This window comes from Malania oleifera, chromosome 9 (assembly GCF_029873635.1).
Source record: "Malania oleifera isolate guangnan ecotype guangnan chromosome 9, ASM2987363v1, whole genome shotgun sequence".
Classification (NCBI taxonomy): domain Eukaryota; kingdom Viridiplantae; phylum Streptophyta; class Magnoliopsida; order Santalales; family Ximeniaceae; genus Malania; species Malania oleifera.
In genome coordinates this window covers 1,149,249-1,171,500 of record NC_080425.1, presented here as the reverse complement: position 1 = coordinate 1,171,500, position 22,252 = coordinate 1,149,249, and the positions used below count along the sequence as shown (strand labels likewise).

General features: G+C 36.2%; 1 protein-coding gene across 6 annotated transcripts in view; it reads left to right on the top strand.

Annotated features, from left to right (window-relative positions):
• Positions 1 to 18,601, top strand: part of LOC131164644 (uncharacterized) — a 61,328-nt gene extending 42,727 nt beyond the window's left edge. For 3 of the 6 annotated variants that reach the window (XM_058121983.1, XM_058121982.1, XM_058121988.1), the window contains 2 exons: positions 15,594 to 15,640; positions 18,132 to 18,601. In XM_058121983.1, the coding sequence (XP_057977966.1) occupies positions 15,594 to 15,640; positions 18,132 to 18,240 (156 nt within the window). In that variant the 3' untranslated portion in view covers positions 18,241 to 18,601. The remainder of the gene's footprint in view (positions 1 to 15,593; positions 15,641 to 18,131) is intronic. The other 3 variants (XM_058121985.1, XM_058121987.1, XM_058121986.1) reach the window with 3 other exon arrangements.
• Positions 18,602 to 22,252: the final 3,651 nt, after the last annotated feature.

Genomic DNA, 22,252 nt, shown 5'->3' with positions numbered 1-22,252 from the left:
GGAACTATGAGAATGCACAGGTTGGTGCTCACCATTCTAAGGAAAGCTGCAGGCCTTTGAAATTGGAGTTGAAGAAGGGGCTTTGGCCATTATCCGTAGTTGTTAGAATTGTACCATTCTCTTCTTGAGTTGTATTATTCGTATTGGGAAAGGCATAAATTGGTTCAAGTCTGATGGGAGAATTGCAGAAGGCTTTGAATCGAGGGTGAATCATATGATTACCTGGTGAAATGATGGATCAAATTGAATTGCATGAATTGTGTGATTCTGAAACTTCCTAGATCCAAGCCTGACTCCTCTAAAACCCAATTTGAAGCCTTCTAAATTTATTTTTGCATGATAGCTTTTATTTGCTCTTTACATGAGGTTTGTCCTCCAAGAGAGAGGGAAGAAGTCTGTTGGCATTCTTATTCTACACCTCTCTTTTCTGCCACTGGAGAAGATTAGGAAAAAAAAAGAAAAAAAAAACCAGAGTTGGAGAAAGAAAACCAGTCTAGAGAAGAAAATGGAAGTCAACTAAGTGGCTGAGCTTTTGGCTGGCATGGTACCTTCTCCACTCTCCAGATTTAAAGATCTGCTTTTATCATTTTTTTATATATTTTAAAAAATCTGTTTATATTTTATTTTCTTTTTCTTTTTGTTTTGGTTAAAGAAAAACCCATGCATCAAAAATAATTATTTTTTTATTAAACACCATAAAGTTCAAATTTTATTGTTTTTTATTGAATTATTCTCTAAAACACCAGAAAGTTCAACTTTTTAATATTTTTTTTCTTGATTCCTCTCCAAGAAAGCATACACATGAATTTTTATTGTTAAACATGTCAAACTTACATCATAAACATAAGGTTTAATTTTTTTGAAATTTTTTTCTTGGAACATTAGCTTATTTTTTTAGTATATCTTGAACTCTTATAGACTTGGTGCTTTAGATGTCCCTTAACATGTGTTACGGTTTCATAGAAACTAGCTTAACTTGATTTTGATGGAGGTGGAATGGTTGGATCATGGTATATCTTTAAAGGCTAATTTTTTCTTTGATGCGAATAAATGGAGTTAAATAGATCATTGTAGGATTCAGACCAACAAAACTTGCTTCAAAGGCAAGCACCTTTCCCATTAGCAACATGATCCATCTATATTTGCTGAAATTTTTCAAAATATTTTACTATTTTATTTTTTGTACATATATGTAAGACATTTGGAATCAGTTTTTCAAATTTTGTACCAAATCTTACTATTCAATTCTCAATTCTCGATTCTGAATTTATATCTTGATTTGACAGCTATGCCACGATCCTATATTTGCTGATGCTACCTACACTGGAATTGTTAATTCTAAGTGTCTCAGGGAAATCTCAGTTGACTGCTTTAAAAACAGCTCAAGTGGCTTCTAAGCCTTTGAGAGGCATTCTTCCTGTTCTACTGGGTCTAAATTATTCAATATATCTTTGTACCAGATAGGGGGAGCTAAAGGGGAAGAAGGTATTACCTTTTGACCTTCAGGGGGTGAGAGAAAATCAGGATGGGTATAAAATTGGTGCATACTTTAGGGAAGATGGTTAGAGTGTGTTCCCTAAGACATTTGAGAGGAAGAAAAAGAGTTGAAAAAATTTAAATTTCAATTAATTCTTTTTTGGGGGTATTGGGGGGTGGTGGGGTGTTATGGAAGGCAAGGGAAAAGGGGCAAGGTTGTTAAAATATGAGCCTAATGAGTTGGAATGTTTAGAGGGTCACGCGATAAAAAGAGGAGCCTAATTGAGGAAATGGTGTCTAGATAGTCTTTTGAGTCCTGGCATTTTCTTCCTACAAGAAACTAAGCTAGAATACGTAGATTGGGGAATTGTTATGAATACTTGGCCGGATAGAGTAAAAGAGTGGGCTTATCTTTCATCACAAGTAAAAAAGGCTAAAAAACTGACGAGGGATCTGAATAGACTAGTTTCTTCTGTCAATTATGACAGAGGAAATAGGTCTTTAGGGGTTCTCAGAAGTGCCGATTTAAGATCCTGTAGTGGAATGTCTATGGTTTAGAAAAATGGCGAAGGAACTCACTAATAAGATTAATCCTGCATGTCTATGGTTTAGAAAAATGGCGAAGGAACTCACTAATAAGATTAATCCTGCATCTTATTTTTGCATGATACCGAGTTAAGAGCAGTTGATCCTTTTGGATTAGGCGTTTTTGGGTTTCCTAGAAAGGAGACTAGGTGGTCCTCCCTTTTTTCTAGGGTGTGTGATGGTCAAATTGCAATATAGGATACAAAGGTTGCTTCCATTAAGGATTCTGTTGAAGGCTCTTTCTCCTTGTTGGTCACACTAGAGGTGAGGTGCTTTGGTGAGTGGTGGATCAGGTTGGTTTATGGCCCAAAACTCTCCTCCTTGCACAACTCTTTCTTCGACAAGTTAAGTTGTATTTATGATCTCTGCTGTCGGTGCTGGAGGGAATTTAAACGCAACTCTAGAGACAGACCAGGGGGACTTTGAGGTTTCTAGTAGCATGAGGTGTTTTGATTTTTGGATCAAGGATTGCGGGCGCAGGGATATCCCTTTATGTAATGGCTGGTTTATCTGGTGGGCATTGGGGAATAGACATGCCTCTTTTTATCTTAATAGATTCCTGTTCACCAATCATTGGGAAGACATTTTTCCAAATGTGGTGCAAAAGATTCTAGCTAGGCTTGTTTTGGATCATCAACCTATGCTTATTGATTCTAACTTGGTATAGTGGCCCCCACCCTTTTTAGATTTGAGAACATGTTAGTTCAAGGAATGAATCGAGCTTGGGGGAGTGCTGGGTCTTGGGTTAGGAGGATTATAAATTGATGGAAAATATGGTGTTTGTTAAGAATAAGCTTGAGAAGTGGGATAAAGAGGGTTTTGGGAATGTCAAAAGCATGAAAATTCCATCTTTGAGATGGAGGTTTGGATAAGCTTGAAGTTTGTAATTTGCTAGATGAAGTGAATAGGGCTAGAACAGCTGCTCTATACACAATGGTTTGAAGGTGTTATTATTAAGTGAATACATGGGTTGGCATTAGAAATCACGAGAAAGTGGGTGACAGATGGGACTATTATTCGAGTTTCTTTCACAGGGTGGGTGGAGGAAATGCCTCATCAAGGAGTTGTAGCCAGATTTAGAGAGTTTTATGAGGGTTCATAAACAAATTGGAGATGAGATCAGTTTCTTCAAGAATCTACATACAAAGGAGAGCCTGAGTCGATTGGTGTTGGAGGGCATCGACTGGAATCCCATTGAGTCAAATTCTGTTCATTGGTTTTAAAATCCTTTTGAAGTTGAATAAATTAAAAGAGCAGTGTTTAAGTTAAGTAAAGAAAAGCCTCCTGTTCCATGAGAACATTTGTTTAGGATAGCTGGGAGTTTGTATAAGGACATTTTAAGGTTCATCGAGGAATTTTAGTTTAATGGGGTGGTGGGGAATATTGCAGACTCTACTTTTTTAGAACTTATCCCAAGAAAGGAGATGTCTATGAGGATGAGGGACTTCATGCCTATTAGTTTGGCCACTAGCCTCTATAAGATTCTTTCAAAATTCTAGTCCAAAAGATTGTGAGGAAGTTTCGCATAGACTGCTTTTGTTAAAGATTGATAAGTCCTTGATGTGGTGTTGGTAGCCAAGGAGGTGGTCGAGGACGTGAGGAGGGGTAGGAGGGGCTTTATTTTTAAGTTGCACTTAGAGAAAGCCTATGATATGGTGAAGTGGAGTTTTTAGTGTTTCTAGGGATTTTAGGCGAGGGATCCTTGTGTCCCCTATTCTGTTTACTTTGGTTGTGGATGTTTTGAGCATTATGTTTTTGTGCGCTCAGAGGGAGTGGTGATTAGAGGATTTGTTGACAACAGTATTTTGTTTCTTGAGGGTGAGTTGCGAAATTTTGAAAATTTGTTACCATACTGAACATTTAAAAGAAAAAAAAAAGAAAATGTCTTGATTAAAAACCTATTCTTCCAAGAGCAGCGTGACAGTTAGTGCAGGTGGTAGTGATTTAGAGAGGTTCAAGGTCTTGCCAGGCTGTATCTCTTTTGGTTGGCCGCTTTCCTATCTTGATCTCCCTCTTGGGGATAACCCTAATTTTGTGTATTTTGGGATCCTGAGATTGAGAAGGTGGGTAGGAAGGTTGGAGGGGTGGAAGAGGGCATAGATTTCTTCAGGAGATTGTATTACTCTCATTCGTGCTTACGTGTCCAACTTGCCCATTTATTTCTTATCTCTACTCAAAGCCACCACAAGTGTCTGCAGGGCACTTGAGAGGCAGATGTATTTACTTCCTTTGGTTTGGGTAGGGGGAGAATAAGAGAGGATCACCTAGTTAGCTGGGATACAGTAGGAGATCTAAATCAGAAGGGCTTTTGGGTCTTGGAAATGTGGTTCCTAAAAATCTCTCTAATTGGAAAATGGTCGTGGAGGTTGTTTATTCCTTATGGTAGAAGGTTCTAAAAAGTAACTATGGAGTACTGCAAAATGGGTGGGACATTGTTGCAGCATGCATGGAGGAAATAGACTGCAGAATCTGTTAGATTCGAAACCTGTCATAGAATAACAACAGGAAGATATGGTGACAAAAGAGGGATCCTCTCGCATGGAAATGTCATGGTGGAGGTTGTGGAAGGAGCCACCGGGTGAATCCTCAACCTACATGTCCAAATCTCAGGAAATTCTGAGATGTTCAGAATTGATAGGCAAATTGGGAAGGGAAAATTCTGTATTGTTTTCTTCATTATCTGGACTAAAACACACACGCGTAAGTACAAGACTGCCTTGCACATTAGATATGCCAAGAAAGATAACTATTCTTGATTACTTCTCTAGACTCAAGGCCTTAAAAATGAACATGGTTTTAAATTGCTGTTGCGAGTAATGTCGCGTAATGGTCACAGCTGTCGTGGACATGGGAGTAGAGGAAATTACCTAATTGGAAGCGGTCATAGTGGCCGTGAATTTTTTTCGTGCATGCACAACCATGTCAAAATTGAAGAATAACGATGGAATACTTTAAAACATCTTTTTTTTAATGAATTTTGATTTTCTTTTATTGAATCTACAAACACTTTTTAATAGCTGACATGATTTTTATATTAACAGTGTGCTACTTACATAAAAAGTTATATTCATTATACTATTCACTACTTTAATGACTAAAAATTTAGAAATTTAATTGAAATTGACAACCAATTAATTAGAGACATAAAATGAGTACACACACACAATTCATCAATATCAACTTAATATTGCGATACAAGTAGGCAATTTAGGCTCATTAAGTAAATTAGTACTAAATAGATAGTAGTCTCCATACATTGTAATCATTGTATTTAATAATTACTTATATATTATTTTTGCATTGTTTAGAAAATTTAATTTTAAAATTTTAATATTCAAAATAACAATACATAAGCATAGCAATTTAGTTTATTAGGGATTACAAAATTTAGGCCCATTATGCAAATTAATTTGTTAAGCTATAAGTAATATGAATCATAGTAAATTAGAAATTAAGCACCAACTATTAAGAAATTAGGATATTTAAGAAATAAAAATATAAGTGACTTAGTAAATTTTAAAACCTAGTTAACTACAATTTTATATTAATTAGATCTGAGTATTGGGATGGCCTAAACGACGATGCCACACCATAGTACCATACTAAGATCTGAAACATTATTACAAGCAAAAGACTTAATAGAAGAAATTGGAGAACGCACTGGAACATGCAAAAGTAGTGGAAACAAATGCCCTACTTTAGGTCCCTTCGCGATCGGCTCCCCCGTTACTTGGTCATGCACAACACAACCATTACTAGAAGAATTAACAGCACAATTGTTATCAACTAATTGACCAATAGAAATAAGATTCGTGGAAAGCTCAGGAGCATGAAACACATTAGTGAACTTAGAAGAGGCATCTCCAACAGCAGCTATTGGCAAAGAACTGTCATTGGCAGTCTGAAAAGCAGATTGTCCAGTGTAGTGACAAACATGACACAAGGTAGTGGGATTATTCATCATGTGATTAGAGGCACCTGAGTCCACATACCAGAGATGAGTAGAATTGTTACCTTGGAGCCCCATTGCTGATAGCCGAAATTAACATCTGTTGCGCCATTTCAAGTGTGCAGTAATTCGTTCGAGAAGGTGCAAGAACAGAGAAGTCACCTGAAGAAGAGTCAGGGGCAGTAAAAAACACTGGGGGGGGGGGGTACACTAAGAGAAGTTTGGAATGCCTGGGCCTGACGATTCTGCCCGCGGATACGACATTCTTTGATTATGTGACCCTTCTTGCAATAAGAGCAGAATTTCTTGGGACAATTAGCAGCGATATGTCCAAATTCTTTGTAGCAAAAACATTTCAAAGTGCTAGAATGCACAGGCGGTCCTCGTCGTTAAGCAGCATAAGCTAGAAGGACAGACCCGGAACTATTATGAGATTGTGCTAGAGTAACTTGAGTACTAAGTTGTTGTTCTTCACGAAGTAACTCACCAAAACAAACATCCAGAGAAGGAACATGAGAGCGATTTAGCATGGACAAAAGAATAGATTCATACTTGGGGCGGAGTTTCATTAGAAACTGATCACGACGACTAGTCTCGTGAAGACGTTGAATAATGGGAAGAGAAGCCATAGAAACATCCGAAGTAACTAGATCAGAAAATTTATACCAAAGAGTCAGAAATTCCGAATAATAGTCTTGGATGAAACGATTGTCATGTTGAAACATGACAATCGCATGCTCCAACTGAAAACGACGGGCACCGTTATCTTGATAATATACTGTTTTTAAATAAGTCCACATGGATTGAGCGGTGCGATAAGGTTGCAAGTTGGGGACAATATGTGGCTCAACTGAGCTAAGAAGCCAAGACATAATCCAAGCATCAAGCACAAATCATGAAGGACAAGCTGCGGACTCCTTGAATTTATCAGAATTGGGTGCACAATCCGTGCCATCAATAGACCCCAAAGATCTTTTCCCTTCAAGAAAAATTCACACTGAAAAACCTACGTAGAATAATTGTTGCTCGTAAACTTGGTACACACAAGTACGGAGTCCATGCTAAATAATGGAGAAAATTGAGAAGCCCCAAAAAAACAGACTGTTCCGAAAGAAATAGACCACCAAAAAATCTAGAAGCCCAAAATAAACAACACAGGTACAAAGAAAAACCAGGAACAACCTCCCTGCACTAAAAAATTAAATCTTGAACCAAAAAACTGCACTAAAAATTAAATCTTGAACCAAAAAACCTGCTGTGCCGAGAAGATAAGTGCCAGAAACAGCAACAGAAAGCTGTTGCCTGCTTGCCGAGAGTCACAAACAGCAACAGAAACTGGAGAAATAAGTGGCAAACCAGAAACCTGCTGTGCCTGCTTGCCGAAAGTCACAAACAGCAACTGAAAACTGTTGCCTGCTTGTCGAGAATCACAAGGACATAAACTGGAGGAATAAATGGCAACCCAGAAACCTGCTGTGCCAACAGCCGTGCAGCCGTAGAAGTACCAAAAGAACAGAGAAAAATTGCAGTAGAGAAAACAAAACCACAACAGCCACAAAACCGCAAAGACAAAAAATCGAAGGGAAAAAAAACCTAGCAGTCGGCTGGCTCTGATACCATGTCAAATATTTTGTGAATGGCTGAATGAATTGGCCTTGAGTTCTTTATATTATATATAGACTTTACAAGAATGCTATACATGGAAAGTAAATAAGATCTAGCATGATTCTAGCCCTATAAAAAGTAAACTATAATCTGTCAAGCCCTATACATGTAAACTAAATATATGGTAACTCTACAAAATAAGGAAATAAATGTGGGCTGACGTGAGGAAAGAAATCTTTTGCTTTGCTGTTTGCTGTTAGCTGTTCCGTTGACAATTGTCGCTTGGATCATCCCAATTTTGTTAGTACTCCATCTTCTGTTGCTCTCCAAAATCTATTTGTAAAACCCTATCCCATTTTGGGTGTAGGATTGTTGTGGTTGAAAAGATGCATACGCTACATGATAGTGATACTTGGGATTTGGTACCTCTTCCTCTTGATAAGTTTGTGGTTGGTTGTCACTAGGTGTACAATGTGAAAGTCAATCCTAATAGTTCTATGGTTCGTTTGAAGACCCGCTTTATTGCTAACTGTTATGCTCAAGTGTATGGTTTAGATTCTTCGAACACATTCTCTTTGGTTACTAAACTTGCTTCAGTACATTTGTTCATTTCATTAGCGACTACTTGTCATTGGCCTTTACATCAATTAGATGTGAAGAATGTTTCCCTACACAACCACCTGGGCTTGTTGCTTAGGGGGAGTCAAGCTTAGTGTTTTGGTTTAAGAAATCATTATATGGGTTAAAACAGTCTCCAAAACATGGTTTAGCTGATTTAGTGCTATAGTACTTGAGTTTGGCCTCTGAGAGTGTGCATTGGATCACTTTGTATTTGATTGTCATACTCCATTTGGCAAGATTTGCTTATTGTGTATGTGGATGATATTGTGATCACTACTAACAATGATCAAGGCATCCAAGACCTAAATCTTTTTTCCTAACAAAGTAAGTTTCAAATCAAGGACTTCGGGCTATTGAAGTACTTCTTGGGTATAGAAGTATCCAAATCTCGTATGGGACTAGGCTATTTGTATCCGAACCTGTTAATATTCATACGGATCCCTTTAGTAAGTTAGTGTCAGATATAGGTGTTTTGTAACCTAGCCTGGGATGGTATTGGAGACTTGTTAGAAAGTTGAATTATCTTAGAGTCACTTGACTAGGCATATCTTTCGTAACAAGTGTTGTTAGCATGTTTCTTGATTCTCCAAGAATGAGTCACTGCGATGCAATTATTGACATTTTAAGATATCTCAAACGTGCATCTGAGAGAGGTCTTTTATATCATGATCGAGGTCACACTCATATTCAAGGATATATAGATGTAGATTGGGCTAAGTCACCTTTTGAAAAAAGTTCCACAATTGGATACTGTATCTTTTTTGGTAGTAATTTGGTTTCCTAAAAGAGTGAGAAACAAACTGTAGTGGCTAGGTCAAGTGCTGAGTCAGAGTATAGGGCCATGGCTTACACTGCATGTGAGTTTGTTTGGATGAAAACATATTGGAAGAACTGGGTTTTCCACCTAGGAGAGATCTTTTATATTAGAATTAGGGTCACTTATATTCAAGGATATATAGATGTAGATTGGGTCGGGTCATCTTCCAATAGAAGATCCACAATTGGGTATTGTATAAGGCTTGATATACATTGTTGACCCACAACTTACCAGCTTAAGCTTTTTGGTAAAGAGGTAATCTAGCGTGGTGTTAGAGCTGGTTGCCAGGAAGTCCCAAGTTCTAGTCTCATTGCTTGTGTATACTGTTTGATGTTCAAAATATTATTATATTCCTTGTCATGGGTGTTATTTACCTTGTGATCTTCCCACGTGTCATCGAGCTGCATGTGTGGGGGGAGTGTTAAGGCTTGATATACATTGTTGGCCTACAACCTACCCACTTGAGCTTTTTGGTGAAGTAGTAATCTAACGGTAGTAATTTGCTTTCTTGGAAGAGTAAGAAACACGTTGTTGTGGCCAGGTCAAATATCGAGTCAGAGTATGGGCTATGGCTCACATTATATGTGAGCTTGTTTGGGTGAAAAACATGTTGGAAGATGTTGGAAAATTGGGTTTTCCACATTCTTGGTCAATGGAGTTGATTTGTGATAATCAAGATGTTATTCATATTGCCACCAAATCAGTTTCCCATGAGTGGACAAAACACATTGAAGTTGATTGTCACTTTGTTTGGGAGAAACTTGTGCAGAAGCTCATTACAACCACTTATGAAGTTTGATATGCAGCTTGTTGATTGGTGTACTAAAGCTTTGGAGGGTGCTCATGTTAAATTCATTTGTAGCAAGCTAGGGGCATATGATATCTATGCTTCAGCTTGAGGGGAAGTGTTAATGATTATTTTAGTTATTTAGCATAATTAGTGTGTTAGTGTTATGTTAATGAGTGAGAGTTAGTGAGGGTATTATTGTTATTGGTATGTACTTGACATATATTATAAATAGAGGGAGAGTCCTATCATTTTGTTAGGTTTTCCATTTACCCAATTATTGAATAGTTTGAAAAATGATTTAAGAGCGTTGTTCGAGGTTAGGAGTTGGAGGTAGAAAACTAAGTTTAGGTGGGTGAGGGAGGGGGTTGTAATTTAATATTTTCTCCATAGGATGGCTAATGGCAAATGAGACGTAATTATATGAGAGAAATGGGCTTAAGAAAAAGAGGTTGCTAACTTTTTTTAAAAGTCCGGAAGGGTTAGATACCCAATTATTGGGGGTTGGATTGGAGTCCTATTTCTAGATCACACGTCTTGGGTAGGGACTAGGGAGGCCTTTTGAAGTGGACGAGGTCAATGCCATGGTATTTAGTTAGAGAGGGATAAGGCTCCATGGTTAGATGGGTTTAACCTTACTTTTTTTCACTAGTGTTGGAATTGCGGTGATGGAACACTTAATTAGGGTTTTTCACAAGTTTCATGAAAATGGGATGTTGGGGAGAGTGTTGATTCCTCCTTTATCACCATAGTGCCCAAACAATTGTAGGTTGACTAAGGTGTTGAGTTTTTAGTATATTAGCTTAGTATCTAGGGCATGAGATCATTGTTGAGGTTCTTGCTAATAGGTCGAGCTTTGTAATTAGTGACACTTTTACTTTTGTCCAAAGTGCTTTTATGGGGGGAGGTAGAATCTGGATGCTGTACTAGTTTTTAATAAGGTGGTGGAAGATGTTCATTTGGTAAGAAGAAGGCATTGTGTTCAACTTGGGCTTTGTGGTGGCATATACTATGGTTCGTTGGGAGATTTTGAACAAGGTATTGAGGAGGAAAGGTGATGTAGGACAAGAAGCAAGATCTTGGGAAGATCCTTGTTGAAGAGTACTTAAGAAGAATTTGATCGAGAATTGTTGGGTTTAGGTAGTAGTTTACTATGTATGTTTAGCATTACTTAGTATAGGATTTTGTGTATTTAGGGGTTGTTTGTAGGATTTGTGTATTCTAGGGGTATGTTTGTGATGCAATGTAGTTTTAGGGGCACATGTGTATTTCATTTGTTTAGAGGCTTTCTTATAAATAGTGTGTGAAAGTCATGTTGTAAGCAGTAGTTGATGAATTTGAATTGAGTTGAACATGAGTTTCTCCCTTGTATCTCCTCTTTCCTCACTTCCCCTTCCTCTCTTCTAATTTCTCCATGGTTGCAGAACCTTGATGCTGCCCCTGCATCAAAAGGGTTTGGAGATATGTGGAGGAATTGGATGGGAGGGTCTTTATCTAATGCTTATTTTTTCAGTAATAATTGAGAGACGGCCCAAAAGGGTAGTTTAGGTCCTTGTTGCTTTGAGTAGAGTGATAGATACGGCTGTGGATGGGGGTAGTTACAGCCTTACGGGTATGAAGGTGAGGAGGGACAAGGTGCTTGTTTCTCATTTGCATTTTGCAATGACACTTATTTTTCTAGATGACCGTGTTCAGTCTTTGGTAAACATTCTCACTATGTTACAGATTTTTGAGAGGGTCTCGGTCTTAGAATAATCTGGGTAAGAGTGAGCTGTTATTTTGTTAATCCTATCTCTTGATAGGGTTTTGAAGCTGGTTTCCTCATCTATGTGTAGTGTTTTTAATTGGCCACTTATTTTAGGAGTCCTTTTTGGGAGGGAAGCCTCACTCTTTAGCTAAGAGGTTGGATGGGTGGAAAGGTGCTTTATTTTCTTTAAGGGCTCGTATCACTTGTATATAGGCTAGCTTTTCCACCATTCATTTGTATTTATTTGCATATTTATTTAGGATTCCATGAGAAGTTGAAGGTTGATTATGAGAGATTTCTTTTAGTAAATGGTTGTGGTGGTTTCCCTGGGACCATTACCTATCGCACAGAGTTATAGTTAGGTGGGATGCTGATTTGGGTCTTAGATGCTATCTGAGAGTCCTTGGAGGTTCATTTGTAGGCTCTCCTTTTCTTTATTCCTTTAACAGAGTTTCTATTGGGTAGAGGTAACCATATTTGCTTCTGAAAAGATTTTTTTTCTTTTTCTTTTTCTTTTTCCCTTTTTTTTTTTTGGGGGGAGGGTGGTGGGAATGAGGGGAGGCGGGCAGGAGGTGGGTGGGTTGGTGTTGCATGTTTTCTTCTTTGCTAGTTTATCTTGTCTTTCTGCTTATAATTATAATGTGACCAACTCCTTTCTTATTCATAACAGTGACTCATTTTAGAAGGAATTTGGATGGTGGGGAGTTAGAGGAGCTTTCTTCTTTGCTTATAGTGTGGGAGGGTATTCATATCTCCAATAAGTGTGATGGTAGAAATTGGTATTTGGATTCTTCAGGATAATTGGAGTAAATCTTTGTTTCTATTTATCAGTGCATACTGGAGGCTAACTTTATAAGATAAATGCATTCGTTTGGCTGGTGGCTTTTAAAAGATTACAACTTGATTACATGGCTGAACCTACAACCTAATAGCCTAAGCTTTTAGGTAAAGTGCTAGTCTAACATGGTATTAGACCTATAGTTGTTTGGTTTCTAGTCTTGTTGCCTGCGCTTATTCTTTGGTGGTTAAAAAATTATCTTATTCCCTGTGATGAGTGTTATTTATTGTTTGTTTGTCTCCATTGCAATTGGACTGCATGTGTGGTGCAGTGTTATAGTTTGATTTACATTGTTGTCCCACAACTCAGCAGCCTAAGCTTTTAGTTAAAGTGAGTGACTTCTTTGATCCTAGATGATACCAGGGACTTGATTGGAAGCTAAACTACCTCACAATCTCTCAACCAAAATATCTTACCCAGCAAGTGTTGTGAGCCTTGATTCTCTCAGATGTCATTGGGATGTTGTGATTCGTATAATCCTGCAGACTGACACCAGTGACTATTATTGGGGTGCGGCCTGACTGGCATCCACTTTTTCCATACATTAATGGCCTTTGGGCCCCCACACTGTCTTTGCGGGCTAGGAGAGGTCTCCTATGTCAGAATAGAGATCACATGCATGTTCAGTGAATTGGTTTGGCTGCGTATATGGCTAGGCCCATGCCATAGTTGTTAGAATTGTACGATTCTTGATTCAAATTATACTATTCATATTGAGCAAGATGCATTTCACATGATAGAATCACATAGGTTCGTGAGTCAAGCAGAATCAAACGATTCACCCAGGAGAATCACACAGTTCTTGCAATTCATTTTTATCAGGTCACATCCTGCTTCAGCCTCTTAAACCAATTCAAAACTAAAAATCCTTTTTAAGCCTTTTTTTTTGGCAAAATTACTTTCCAAATGTTATTTATGAGAAGTCTGTCCTGGAAGACAGAAGAATAAAGAATCTTGGCCTTCTCATTTTGCACCTCACTATTTTCTGTAATCTGCAATTGCGAATATTAGAAGAAAACCAGAGTCTGGAGAAGAAAACTGGAGCTGATTACTCGACTGTAGGTGCATGACTTTGTTGTCTTCTCCACATTTCAAGTTTCATTTTTTTAATAGTTTTTTAATATTTTAATTAGCATTTCTACGTTTCTTTTTTACTTTTTCTTCTAGTTTTAATTGTTAGAGAAAGTCCATGCATCAAGAATGATATATTTTTATTGAATACCATAAAGTTTGATTTTATTGTTTTTCTTGTTCATACATTCTCTTAAAATCCATTCAGTTTTTAGCTATTCTTTTCTTGTTTAGATATGTTACTCACGTGCACTTACTCCATACACATAAATTTTTAATTTTAAGAATTTTTATTTGTTGCACATATGCCATGTCATTTGGAATTCATTTAAAAATTTTGTACCCAATCTTACGATTCAATTTGATTCTTGATTCGTGAAATTGGGGTTTCGATTCACGATTCAAATCTCAATTTGACAACCATGGCCCTTACTACATGTGAGCTCATGAAGAACATGTTGGAAGAATTTGGTTTTCCTAATTCTGCATATGGAGTTGATGTGTTATTATCGGACTTCATATTGCTTCCAATACAGATTTTCATGAAAGGAGTAACGCACTGAAATTGATTGTCATTTGTTTAGGAGAAACTTATGTAGAAGTAGAAGCTTATTGCAATCGCTTGTGTGAAGTCAGAATACCAGCTAGTTAGCTGATTTATTCACTAAACCTTTAGGGGTGCCCGGATAAAATTCATAACAAGCAAGGAGCATATGTTATCTATCCTCCAACTTGAGGGGGAGTTTTACCAGTTACTTAGGTTATTTTAGTCCGCAAAATGTCTATTTCTTAAAATAGATTCTGTATAATAGGTTTGCTACAATTATTTAAATATGTCGTTGGCATAAAGCAAACAACAAAATGGAACTTCATATGAATCCATAACAAGGAATAGACAAGGAATGACTATTCCCAAATTTCACCATGAGAATGTCTATTCCTTATCTAATTTTGGATGAAATAATAATGAATATACGAGGAATAGCTAATACCTTTTTTTCCCAAATTTCTCATTGTATTCCATCTTATTCCAGGGAATAGCTTTTCCATGAACCAAATGTAACCTTAGTGTGTTATCATTGTATGTTAGCGATCGTGAATTAGCAATGGTCATTATGATCTACATGAGACAGGTTAAAGCTTGATATACATTGTTGGCGTACAACCTATCAGCTTAAGCTTTTAGGTGAAGTGGTTGTCTAACATGGTATCAGAGCTGGTTACTAGGAGGTCCTGAGTTCTAGTCTCGTTATCTGTGTTTATCCTATGGCGTTTAAAAAATTATTGTATTCCCTATGGGTGTTATTTATCGTGCGTTTATTTCCCATGTGCTATTGAGCTTCACATGCAAGGGAGTGTTAAAGTTTGATATACATTGTTGGCTACAACCTAAAAGCCTAAAAGCATCTTAAAAATAGAGATATCTTATAAATAGAGAGGCAGATCTGTGGCTGATTTTATGTGTTGGTTCTCACATTATAACAAAATCTTATATTCTCTTTTCTTCTTCTGAACATAAACATTGCATGCCACAACTTATTCTATATGTTGATGGTGAGCCTTGGTCCAACAGTGTAGGATCAAATCATTGAAACTGCCTCTTCAAATGTGGAGTATAGGCTGTGCACATCATTCCTGCTCTAGCCCCTCAATGTGGCATGGGAGCTTTTTGCACTGGATGTTGCATTTAGTAGTATATCTTACAAGTCTTACATTTAATTTGATGCCAAGAAAATATAGCATGTAGTTTTATTATATAACTTTCTATAATTGAACTCAAGCATTGATACTTTAATTTATGAACTTAATTATGACATAAATTATAGAATTGGTTAAAAAAAAAACATAAAATTTACTTATACAATGTATTGTGCAGAAGGATGTGAAGTCCAACAACTAAGATAGGGAACACATGCAGACATACATATGTGTGCATGTCTATAACTTGGAAAGTGTAATAAATATGATATAGAGCTTATCATGGCACAAGTTGTTTCATTTTTATAATGAATTTTATATATATATATATATATATATATATATATATATTTTTTTTTTTCTTGTTCTCAGAATCTGATATTTTGAATACTTTTGTAGATCAAAGTCTCACAAAAAGAAATTCAAAGGATGTTGCAAGAACAAAGGTGCGGATAGTTTCTAATAAAGTAGTGTTTTTTTATTTTTTTAGATGGAATTTTGAGTGTTGAAAGTTAATATTTTTTTGAAGTCCTCAACTGTATTATAAGCTTTTCTGCCAATAAAAACCCTTCTTTTAAGTTTTGGCTTGTGTGAAATTATTTCTATTCATTTAGCACATTAGGGCTATAAAAATTTCACCTTCTATTGAATAATTTTTTCTAGCATTTATTTTCAATCTTTGTTCATGTTTTTTACAATCAATAAATTTTATTTGATGATTCAAATTATATAGTAGTTTTAGTATCTGTAACTAAATTTATTGGTTTATTAGATAATTTGATGTTTTTTTTTTTTTTTAATCTCATTAACAAAGTCACATCACAATAATAGACAAATAAAGGAAAAAAAAAAGGCATCCCAGTGCACAAAGCTCCCGCATATGTGGGGTCTGGGGAAGGAGCGGACCACAACAGGTCTATAGCATGCAGCCTTACCTTGCATTTTTGCAAGAGGCTATTTCCATGCCTTGAACCCGTGACCTGGTCACACGGCAACAACCTTACCATTGCGCCTAAACTCCCCTTCAATAGACAAATAAAGAAAAAAAATATAATATGTTTCTTATATAATTATGTATTGATTTTTCTATAATTGATCTTTTCTTCAATTCAGTATTGAGTGACCTCTTTCAATTTATCAAATACGGAATAGTACCAGGTAAGGATAGCAATGGTAGCTTTAAGCATTTGGAATCTTTATTTGTTCTAAATTTTATTCAACTATTTAATCTAAATTGGTTGCATTTGCATATGAACTAATACTCAGTTGATTTATGAATTTCGTTGATACTAATTTGACAGCTTTAGTACAGTTATCTTTTTATGATTATTGCACATTATACACCTTATAAAGCCATTTATTCATGTTATTTACAATATTTTAGTTTTAAACCATATAGTACTATGCTTATTATCACTTTCCAAGATTTCATAAGAAATTTTCATATTTTACTACTAATTTCCATCATTTTTTACTATAGATATGAAAATTGAAGATCCATATTTTTTGAAGCCTTGAAATTTCATTTAATATCTAAGTTTATAACCTTTATCTTCTTGCAATCATTATAAACCTCAAAAGTACCTTTTAGTTTGTATTTGTGTGCATGTGTGTCTTTTGTGTTCTCACACACAAAGACGCACACCCGGACACATTGAAAGGTGAATTTACAACTCAATGTGGATAAGGTTTTCCATGAATACAACAATTTCAAATTAAGTATCGAAATCTTGAGATGGCTTATAATGCAATTGAAGATTTGTCAAGATTGTCAATGTTCCATTCAATGCTTAGAAATTACATCTAAATCGATAAATTTTTTTTAATGGAAATTTTCAGCTTGGTTAAATTTCATATGAAACTTATCAAAACTCCAAACGTTTATCAAAATTTTGTGAGAATATATTGAGTTTTATTCCATAGTCAAATTTTCAACAAATTTTGTTGATATTTCAAAATTCTAATATATTGTGAAAATAAATTTGTAAAATGGAAACTAACCTCCTTTTTATTTAGAGGCTAATGGAAGTGGACATTTATATGGAAAATCAATTTCATGGAAATGCTAAACCATTCCTAGGGGTGTGGGTGGCTTACCCTGAGTTTAGTTCAGTTTGCATTTTGCACATCTGTTCTTCCAATCCTATCAAGGCACTCTCTCACTATCCTGTTCATGAGTGCCCAAGTTGAACCACTACTTGGGGTGGCATAGAAGGTAGCGTGAAAAGGGTAGCTTGTGCCCCTTGCATTTGGGAGTAGTGCCTTTTGCCATTTTGCATTTGGACTGTGTCATCTTGTAGTTAGTGCATCTATGTCAACTGTAACATACCATTCTGCAGGAGCTCTAGTCCCACCACCCTGGTGGAGGTTTTCCTCTTAGATATGTTGATCAGGTCATTCTGAGTTGGATGGCAAGATTTTCTCGTACTTATCCCAATTAATGTTATGGGTTACATCCAGGATCTGCTTGATAAGAGCATGAATGAGGGGTCACGCATTGAACTTGCATGGCTCTACTTTGCCATATCTTTCTGGTTGGCCAACAAATTTCCGTGGCATTTGATGATTTCTCTCAACAACTTTCCAGCAATCCATTCGGAATAATTTCAAAAAAAAGAAAGAAAAAGAACAAGATTCATGAAAATATCCAAGCTTAGTTGTTGAGAAAATGTAGTTGTGTTGATATAACGTTGAAAAGCTTAGGTCAAATCAAATTTGTTTATAATCAGCCCAATGGGTTGAATTTAATCCCTGTACTAAATGCATCAACTGGAACAGTCTGCTCCAGGTTTTTCTGGCTGAAGCTATCCTATAAAAGTTCATCATAACACTCATTTTTATTTAATGCAGTTTTCTGGTTGCAGACGATAATATTGCTTACATATTTCTTTTCATGCTGATGCTGATATGGTTGATTGTTTTCATGCCTTCTCGCAGATCTACTTCCATGCAAGGCAAATTGTTGAAGCACAATCTTGATTCTTGTGTTGTAGATGCACTCAAGGATCTAAGGAAGAAGCTATCTGAAAATGGGTTGCATAGCTGATCAGTTTCTTTGGTGAATCATGTCCTTCAACCCTTGTATAGTGCTAGGCTTGTGGAAATGCTAGTTTCTTGACAACAACAAATCAAGCCTTGGAGATGGTGGCTTCTTGCATAAATAGTTTTCTTCTCTGTGCTACGTTTTTTTTTTATCAGAACTGAGCATTGTTTTACCCCACTTTGTAGTTCAAGTGTATATTCTCATGAATAATTCAAGCAAAGCATGTGACCATTTGTACCAGGCATAAAATCTGGCTGTTTTGAGTGGGTTTGCAAATTTTGTGCCGAGAGGATTTGTCTAATAAATAGCCGCAACAATCTTGCAAGCCACACCAGGCAAGATTAAGCTGTTCATTCAGATTCAATAGTTAAAAGTGCACTCTCAAATTGTCTTTGCATTGTGTTTGATGGAACAATTGGTTTTTGGGTTTGTTGGGGTGGGGAATGGACATGCTTCTCAAATTTTGCTCAATGTTAGTCATCCAGCAAGTGTTCTCCTAAACCTGATCTCGCCCCAACCTCTTTAGGGCCATGGAACCATTCTGGCTACTTTTTAGTAGCCTGTTGTCCACATGTTCATGCTCTCAAATCTTGCAAGCTAATTTGAGTTCACGTATTACCAGGCTTAGCTCAGTTATGTCTTTGAACAGCTCTGCTATATTCCATGTGATGCTGCAGTCAAAGTCCAAAGAATTGTGGAAAGAGCTTGTTGGATCAGCAAAATTCCATCCATGTAAAGTGGGTTGGAGTCTATTATGCATTAAATTTTGTTGGATGGTGTCCTGCCTATGTCCATCACTATCTTGAAACCAAATAAAAAAATGAAAATAAAAAAGGGGTCAAAGTTTGTTAGTTGATTTAAATGGAACCCTGCAATGCAATAATTATGGCTGATTGATTCGTCTTTTTTCTTGGGTGAAAGAATCACAGCTATATTGCAAGAGAGATTTTGAGAGCTGGCCATGAGAATCAAGAAGAAAAGCTTGAATTTTTGCTCAATCATTTTTCCAACATCCTTGAAAGCCTAGATTTGCAGTCACTTTTGACTAATTTTGATGAAATTTCAGTATTTTTCTTTTGAAGAAGTGAATATTCTAGTACACAATTTTGCATAGCTATCAGAAAATGGGTTGCATAGCTCATCAGTTTCATTAGAGCAATGAATATTCTTATTATCGGAGAGTTTACACTTTGATTATACGGCCTTGGAAGGCTTTTTACATAAAAATTGTTCGTGTTTTTTGGGGATTGGTTATTTTAATTTTATTATGATTGTTCATGAATGATTTCTTAATTACTTTTTTTTTTTTGGTTTTAGATGGTTCTTAAATTTTCGAGGAAAATTGTCTTGATTGTACGAATTGATAGAAAAAGATTCATGTAAATGATCATAGTCATAAAAGTTGGCCTATTATTTGTTGTTAGTGAGTCACTGTGATTCTCATTTAGTTTTTGAAAAAAGACTAGGATTATTTTTGTGACCTTAATATTATAGTTATGGAAGGATCCAAAAATCATGTCTCCAATAATTCAGTCAATCTCATCATATCACATGATTTTAGGCAATCCCTTGATTATAGAGCATAGATGATGAATATTTTGACTCTATTGTAAATTATCTAATTGTCATAATCCCTTGATTATAAACTATAGCATAGATGGATAGTTTGACTCTTTTGTAAATCATCTAACTGTGATATTGAACAGAATATTATATAAATGCAATACGCATACCACTAAGATAATTACGGTGGTTTTTCTCATTACCTTCTCACTTAATCACTTGAAATTATGACCTTCTTAAGTTGAAAACAGCGTAAGATGTGGTTACATGGGTGGCTTGCCTCGAGTTCTTACATCCTACTAGTGCCTTGGGCAAGAACTATGATAATATATATGGTACTAATTTCATTTTATTTTTATATTAAAGTTCTAGAAAAGTTGTAAATTTTCATGTTTTACCACTAATTTCATTCATATGACCTAATTCAGAAACATTCACATGCCCTTATTTGATTAAATGATAGAACACCCACTTGCTATGAGTGTTCTAGTTTACTTTTTCGAATTTATGGCATGTGAAAAATAAAAAAAATAAAAAAGCAACCCCACTCATACCCGAAAATCCCACCTTAGCTTTGTTTAAATTTCAAAAGAAATCATCGCTTGCCAAGATTTTTGAACGTTGAACTTTTCAAAGTCAAGTTTCCTACATAAAATATTAAATTTTGAGTGAATATTGACCAAATCAATTAATATTTTAAACACGTAATATTTTGTTAATAAAATTTAACAGAAGACATTAAAATTTAGTATTTAGTAATAAAATTACAAAATATCTCATTGTTTTTGCTCAAAAGATCTTTATAATTTTGGGTTTTGGCATTGTGTTCAGTGGTGGTAAACCAATCTATAAAAGGAAAATGTCAACATCTGGGTGGGCGGTGGGACGGAAGGGAGAATCACGGGATACCTGCGCAGCTGCTCAAAAATTAATTGAGCTTGGGGAAATTAAGAAACGTCCAAAAAGAGAGGAGAAGAGAAGAGAAGAGAACAGAAGAGACAGCAGACCGAAGACCCCCAGGTGGGGCGAACACGGCGACCCAGTGAGCCAGAGGCTTCCGAGCCCGACTCAAGAGAACTCAGTACCCTGCAGACAGAAACAGAAGATAAAAAAATCAGCACAACCACCATAGCTGTACGATATAACCAACATATTGATGGAGGGTAGGGGATGGATGGGATGGGATGGGGTATATGGAGCATGCAGAGTGCAGTTTAAATGAGAAGTCAGAGAGTCAGCAGATGGTCAAGGAGTCAGACGGTCAAGATGCTGACTTGAGATATAAATAAGATCATAAATCCAACGGTGGCGGTGGCCCCTCCATGTTTTGCCCCTGTCCTCCATCATGGACATGGATGGAAGATGGAGCAAATGAAGCATGACTCAGTCAGACTGATCTGCCACAATACATATGATATATCTGCAAGTCACATATTCCCTGCTCCTTTAGCAGTTGTGGCTTTGCTTGCTTTAACCATATCCACCATGCACCACCCCACACCATGTCCTTCCTCTTCATACTTCGCCACTTTTTTTGCATTGATTGCTACCTTTAAGAGGTCGGCAATGATTGGCACCCAATCTCTATCATCTCCCCTTTCTCTTCTTTCTTTTCTTTTCTTTTCTTTTCTCCTCTATTTTTTTCTCCTTCGACTTAACAAGAAGAAGCAAAGTCTCAAGTTTTAGTAATAAAATCTTCTCTCAACAAACATAATTATGAGTGTTAAACTTTAATCCTTATATCTCTTCCCTTCTTTCTTTTCTTTTCCTTTTTTTTTTTTTCCTTTCTATTAAAAATAGACTACACAAGAAATCCTGCATGCCCATTTCATCTCTTCCATTTCAAAGGTCAAGTTCAAATTTCAACACAGAAATCTCAAGTTTTAGCAATAAAATCTTCTCCCAACAAACATAATTAGGAGTGTTAAACTTTAATCCTTGAAACCCTTCCCTTCTTTCTTTTCTTTTCCTTTTCCTTTTCTCCTTCTATTAAAAATAGACTAAACAAGTAGACCATGCATGCCCATTTCATCTCTTTCCATTTCAAAGCTCAAGTTCAAATTCTCAACATAGAAGTCTCAAGTTTTAGCAATTAAATCTTCTCTCAATAAACATAAGAGTATTAAACTTTAATCCTTGACCCTTCCCTTCTTTCTTTTTCTTTTTTTTTCTTCTCCTATTAAATATAGACTAAACGAGAAGACCATGCGTGGCCATTCCGTCTCTTCTATTTCAAAGTTTAAGCTTAAGTAGTACAAATTTTCTACATAAAAGTCCTTGAAATTTAGATTGCCTTTCAGTGGACATATAAGTATATATCAAACTCTAATTAATTGTTGAAAACTCTACCTAAGTACATACAAAATATGTTCCTCTTTTTCATTAACTCGTTTATTTAGTTTGTAAATAATTTTAAAAAGTTTGGCTGCATATATATAGCATTTAGATTAAT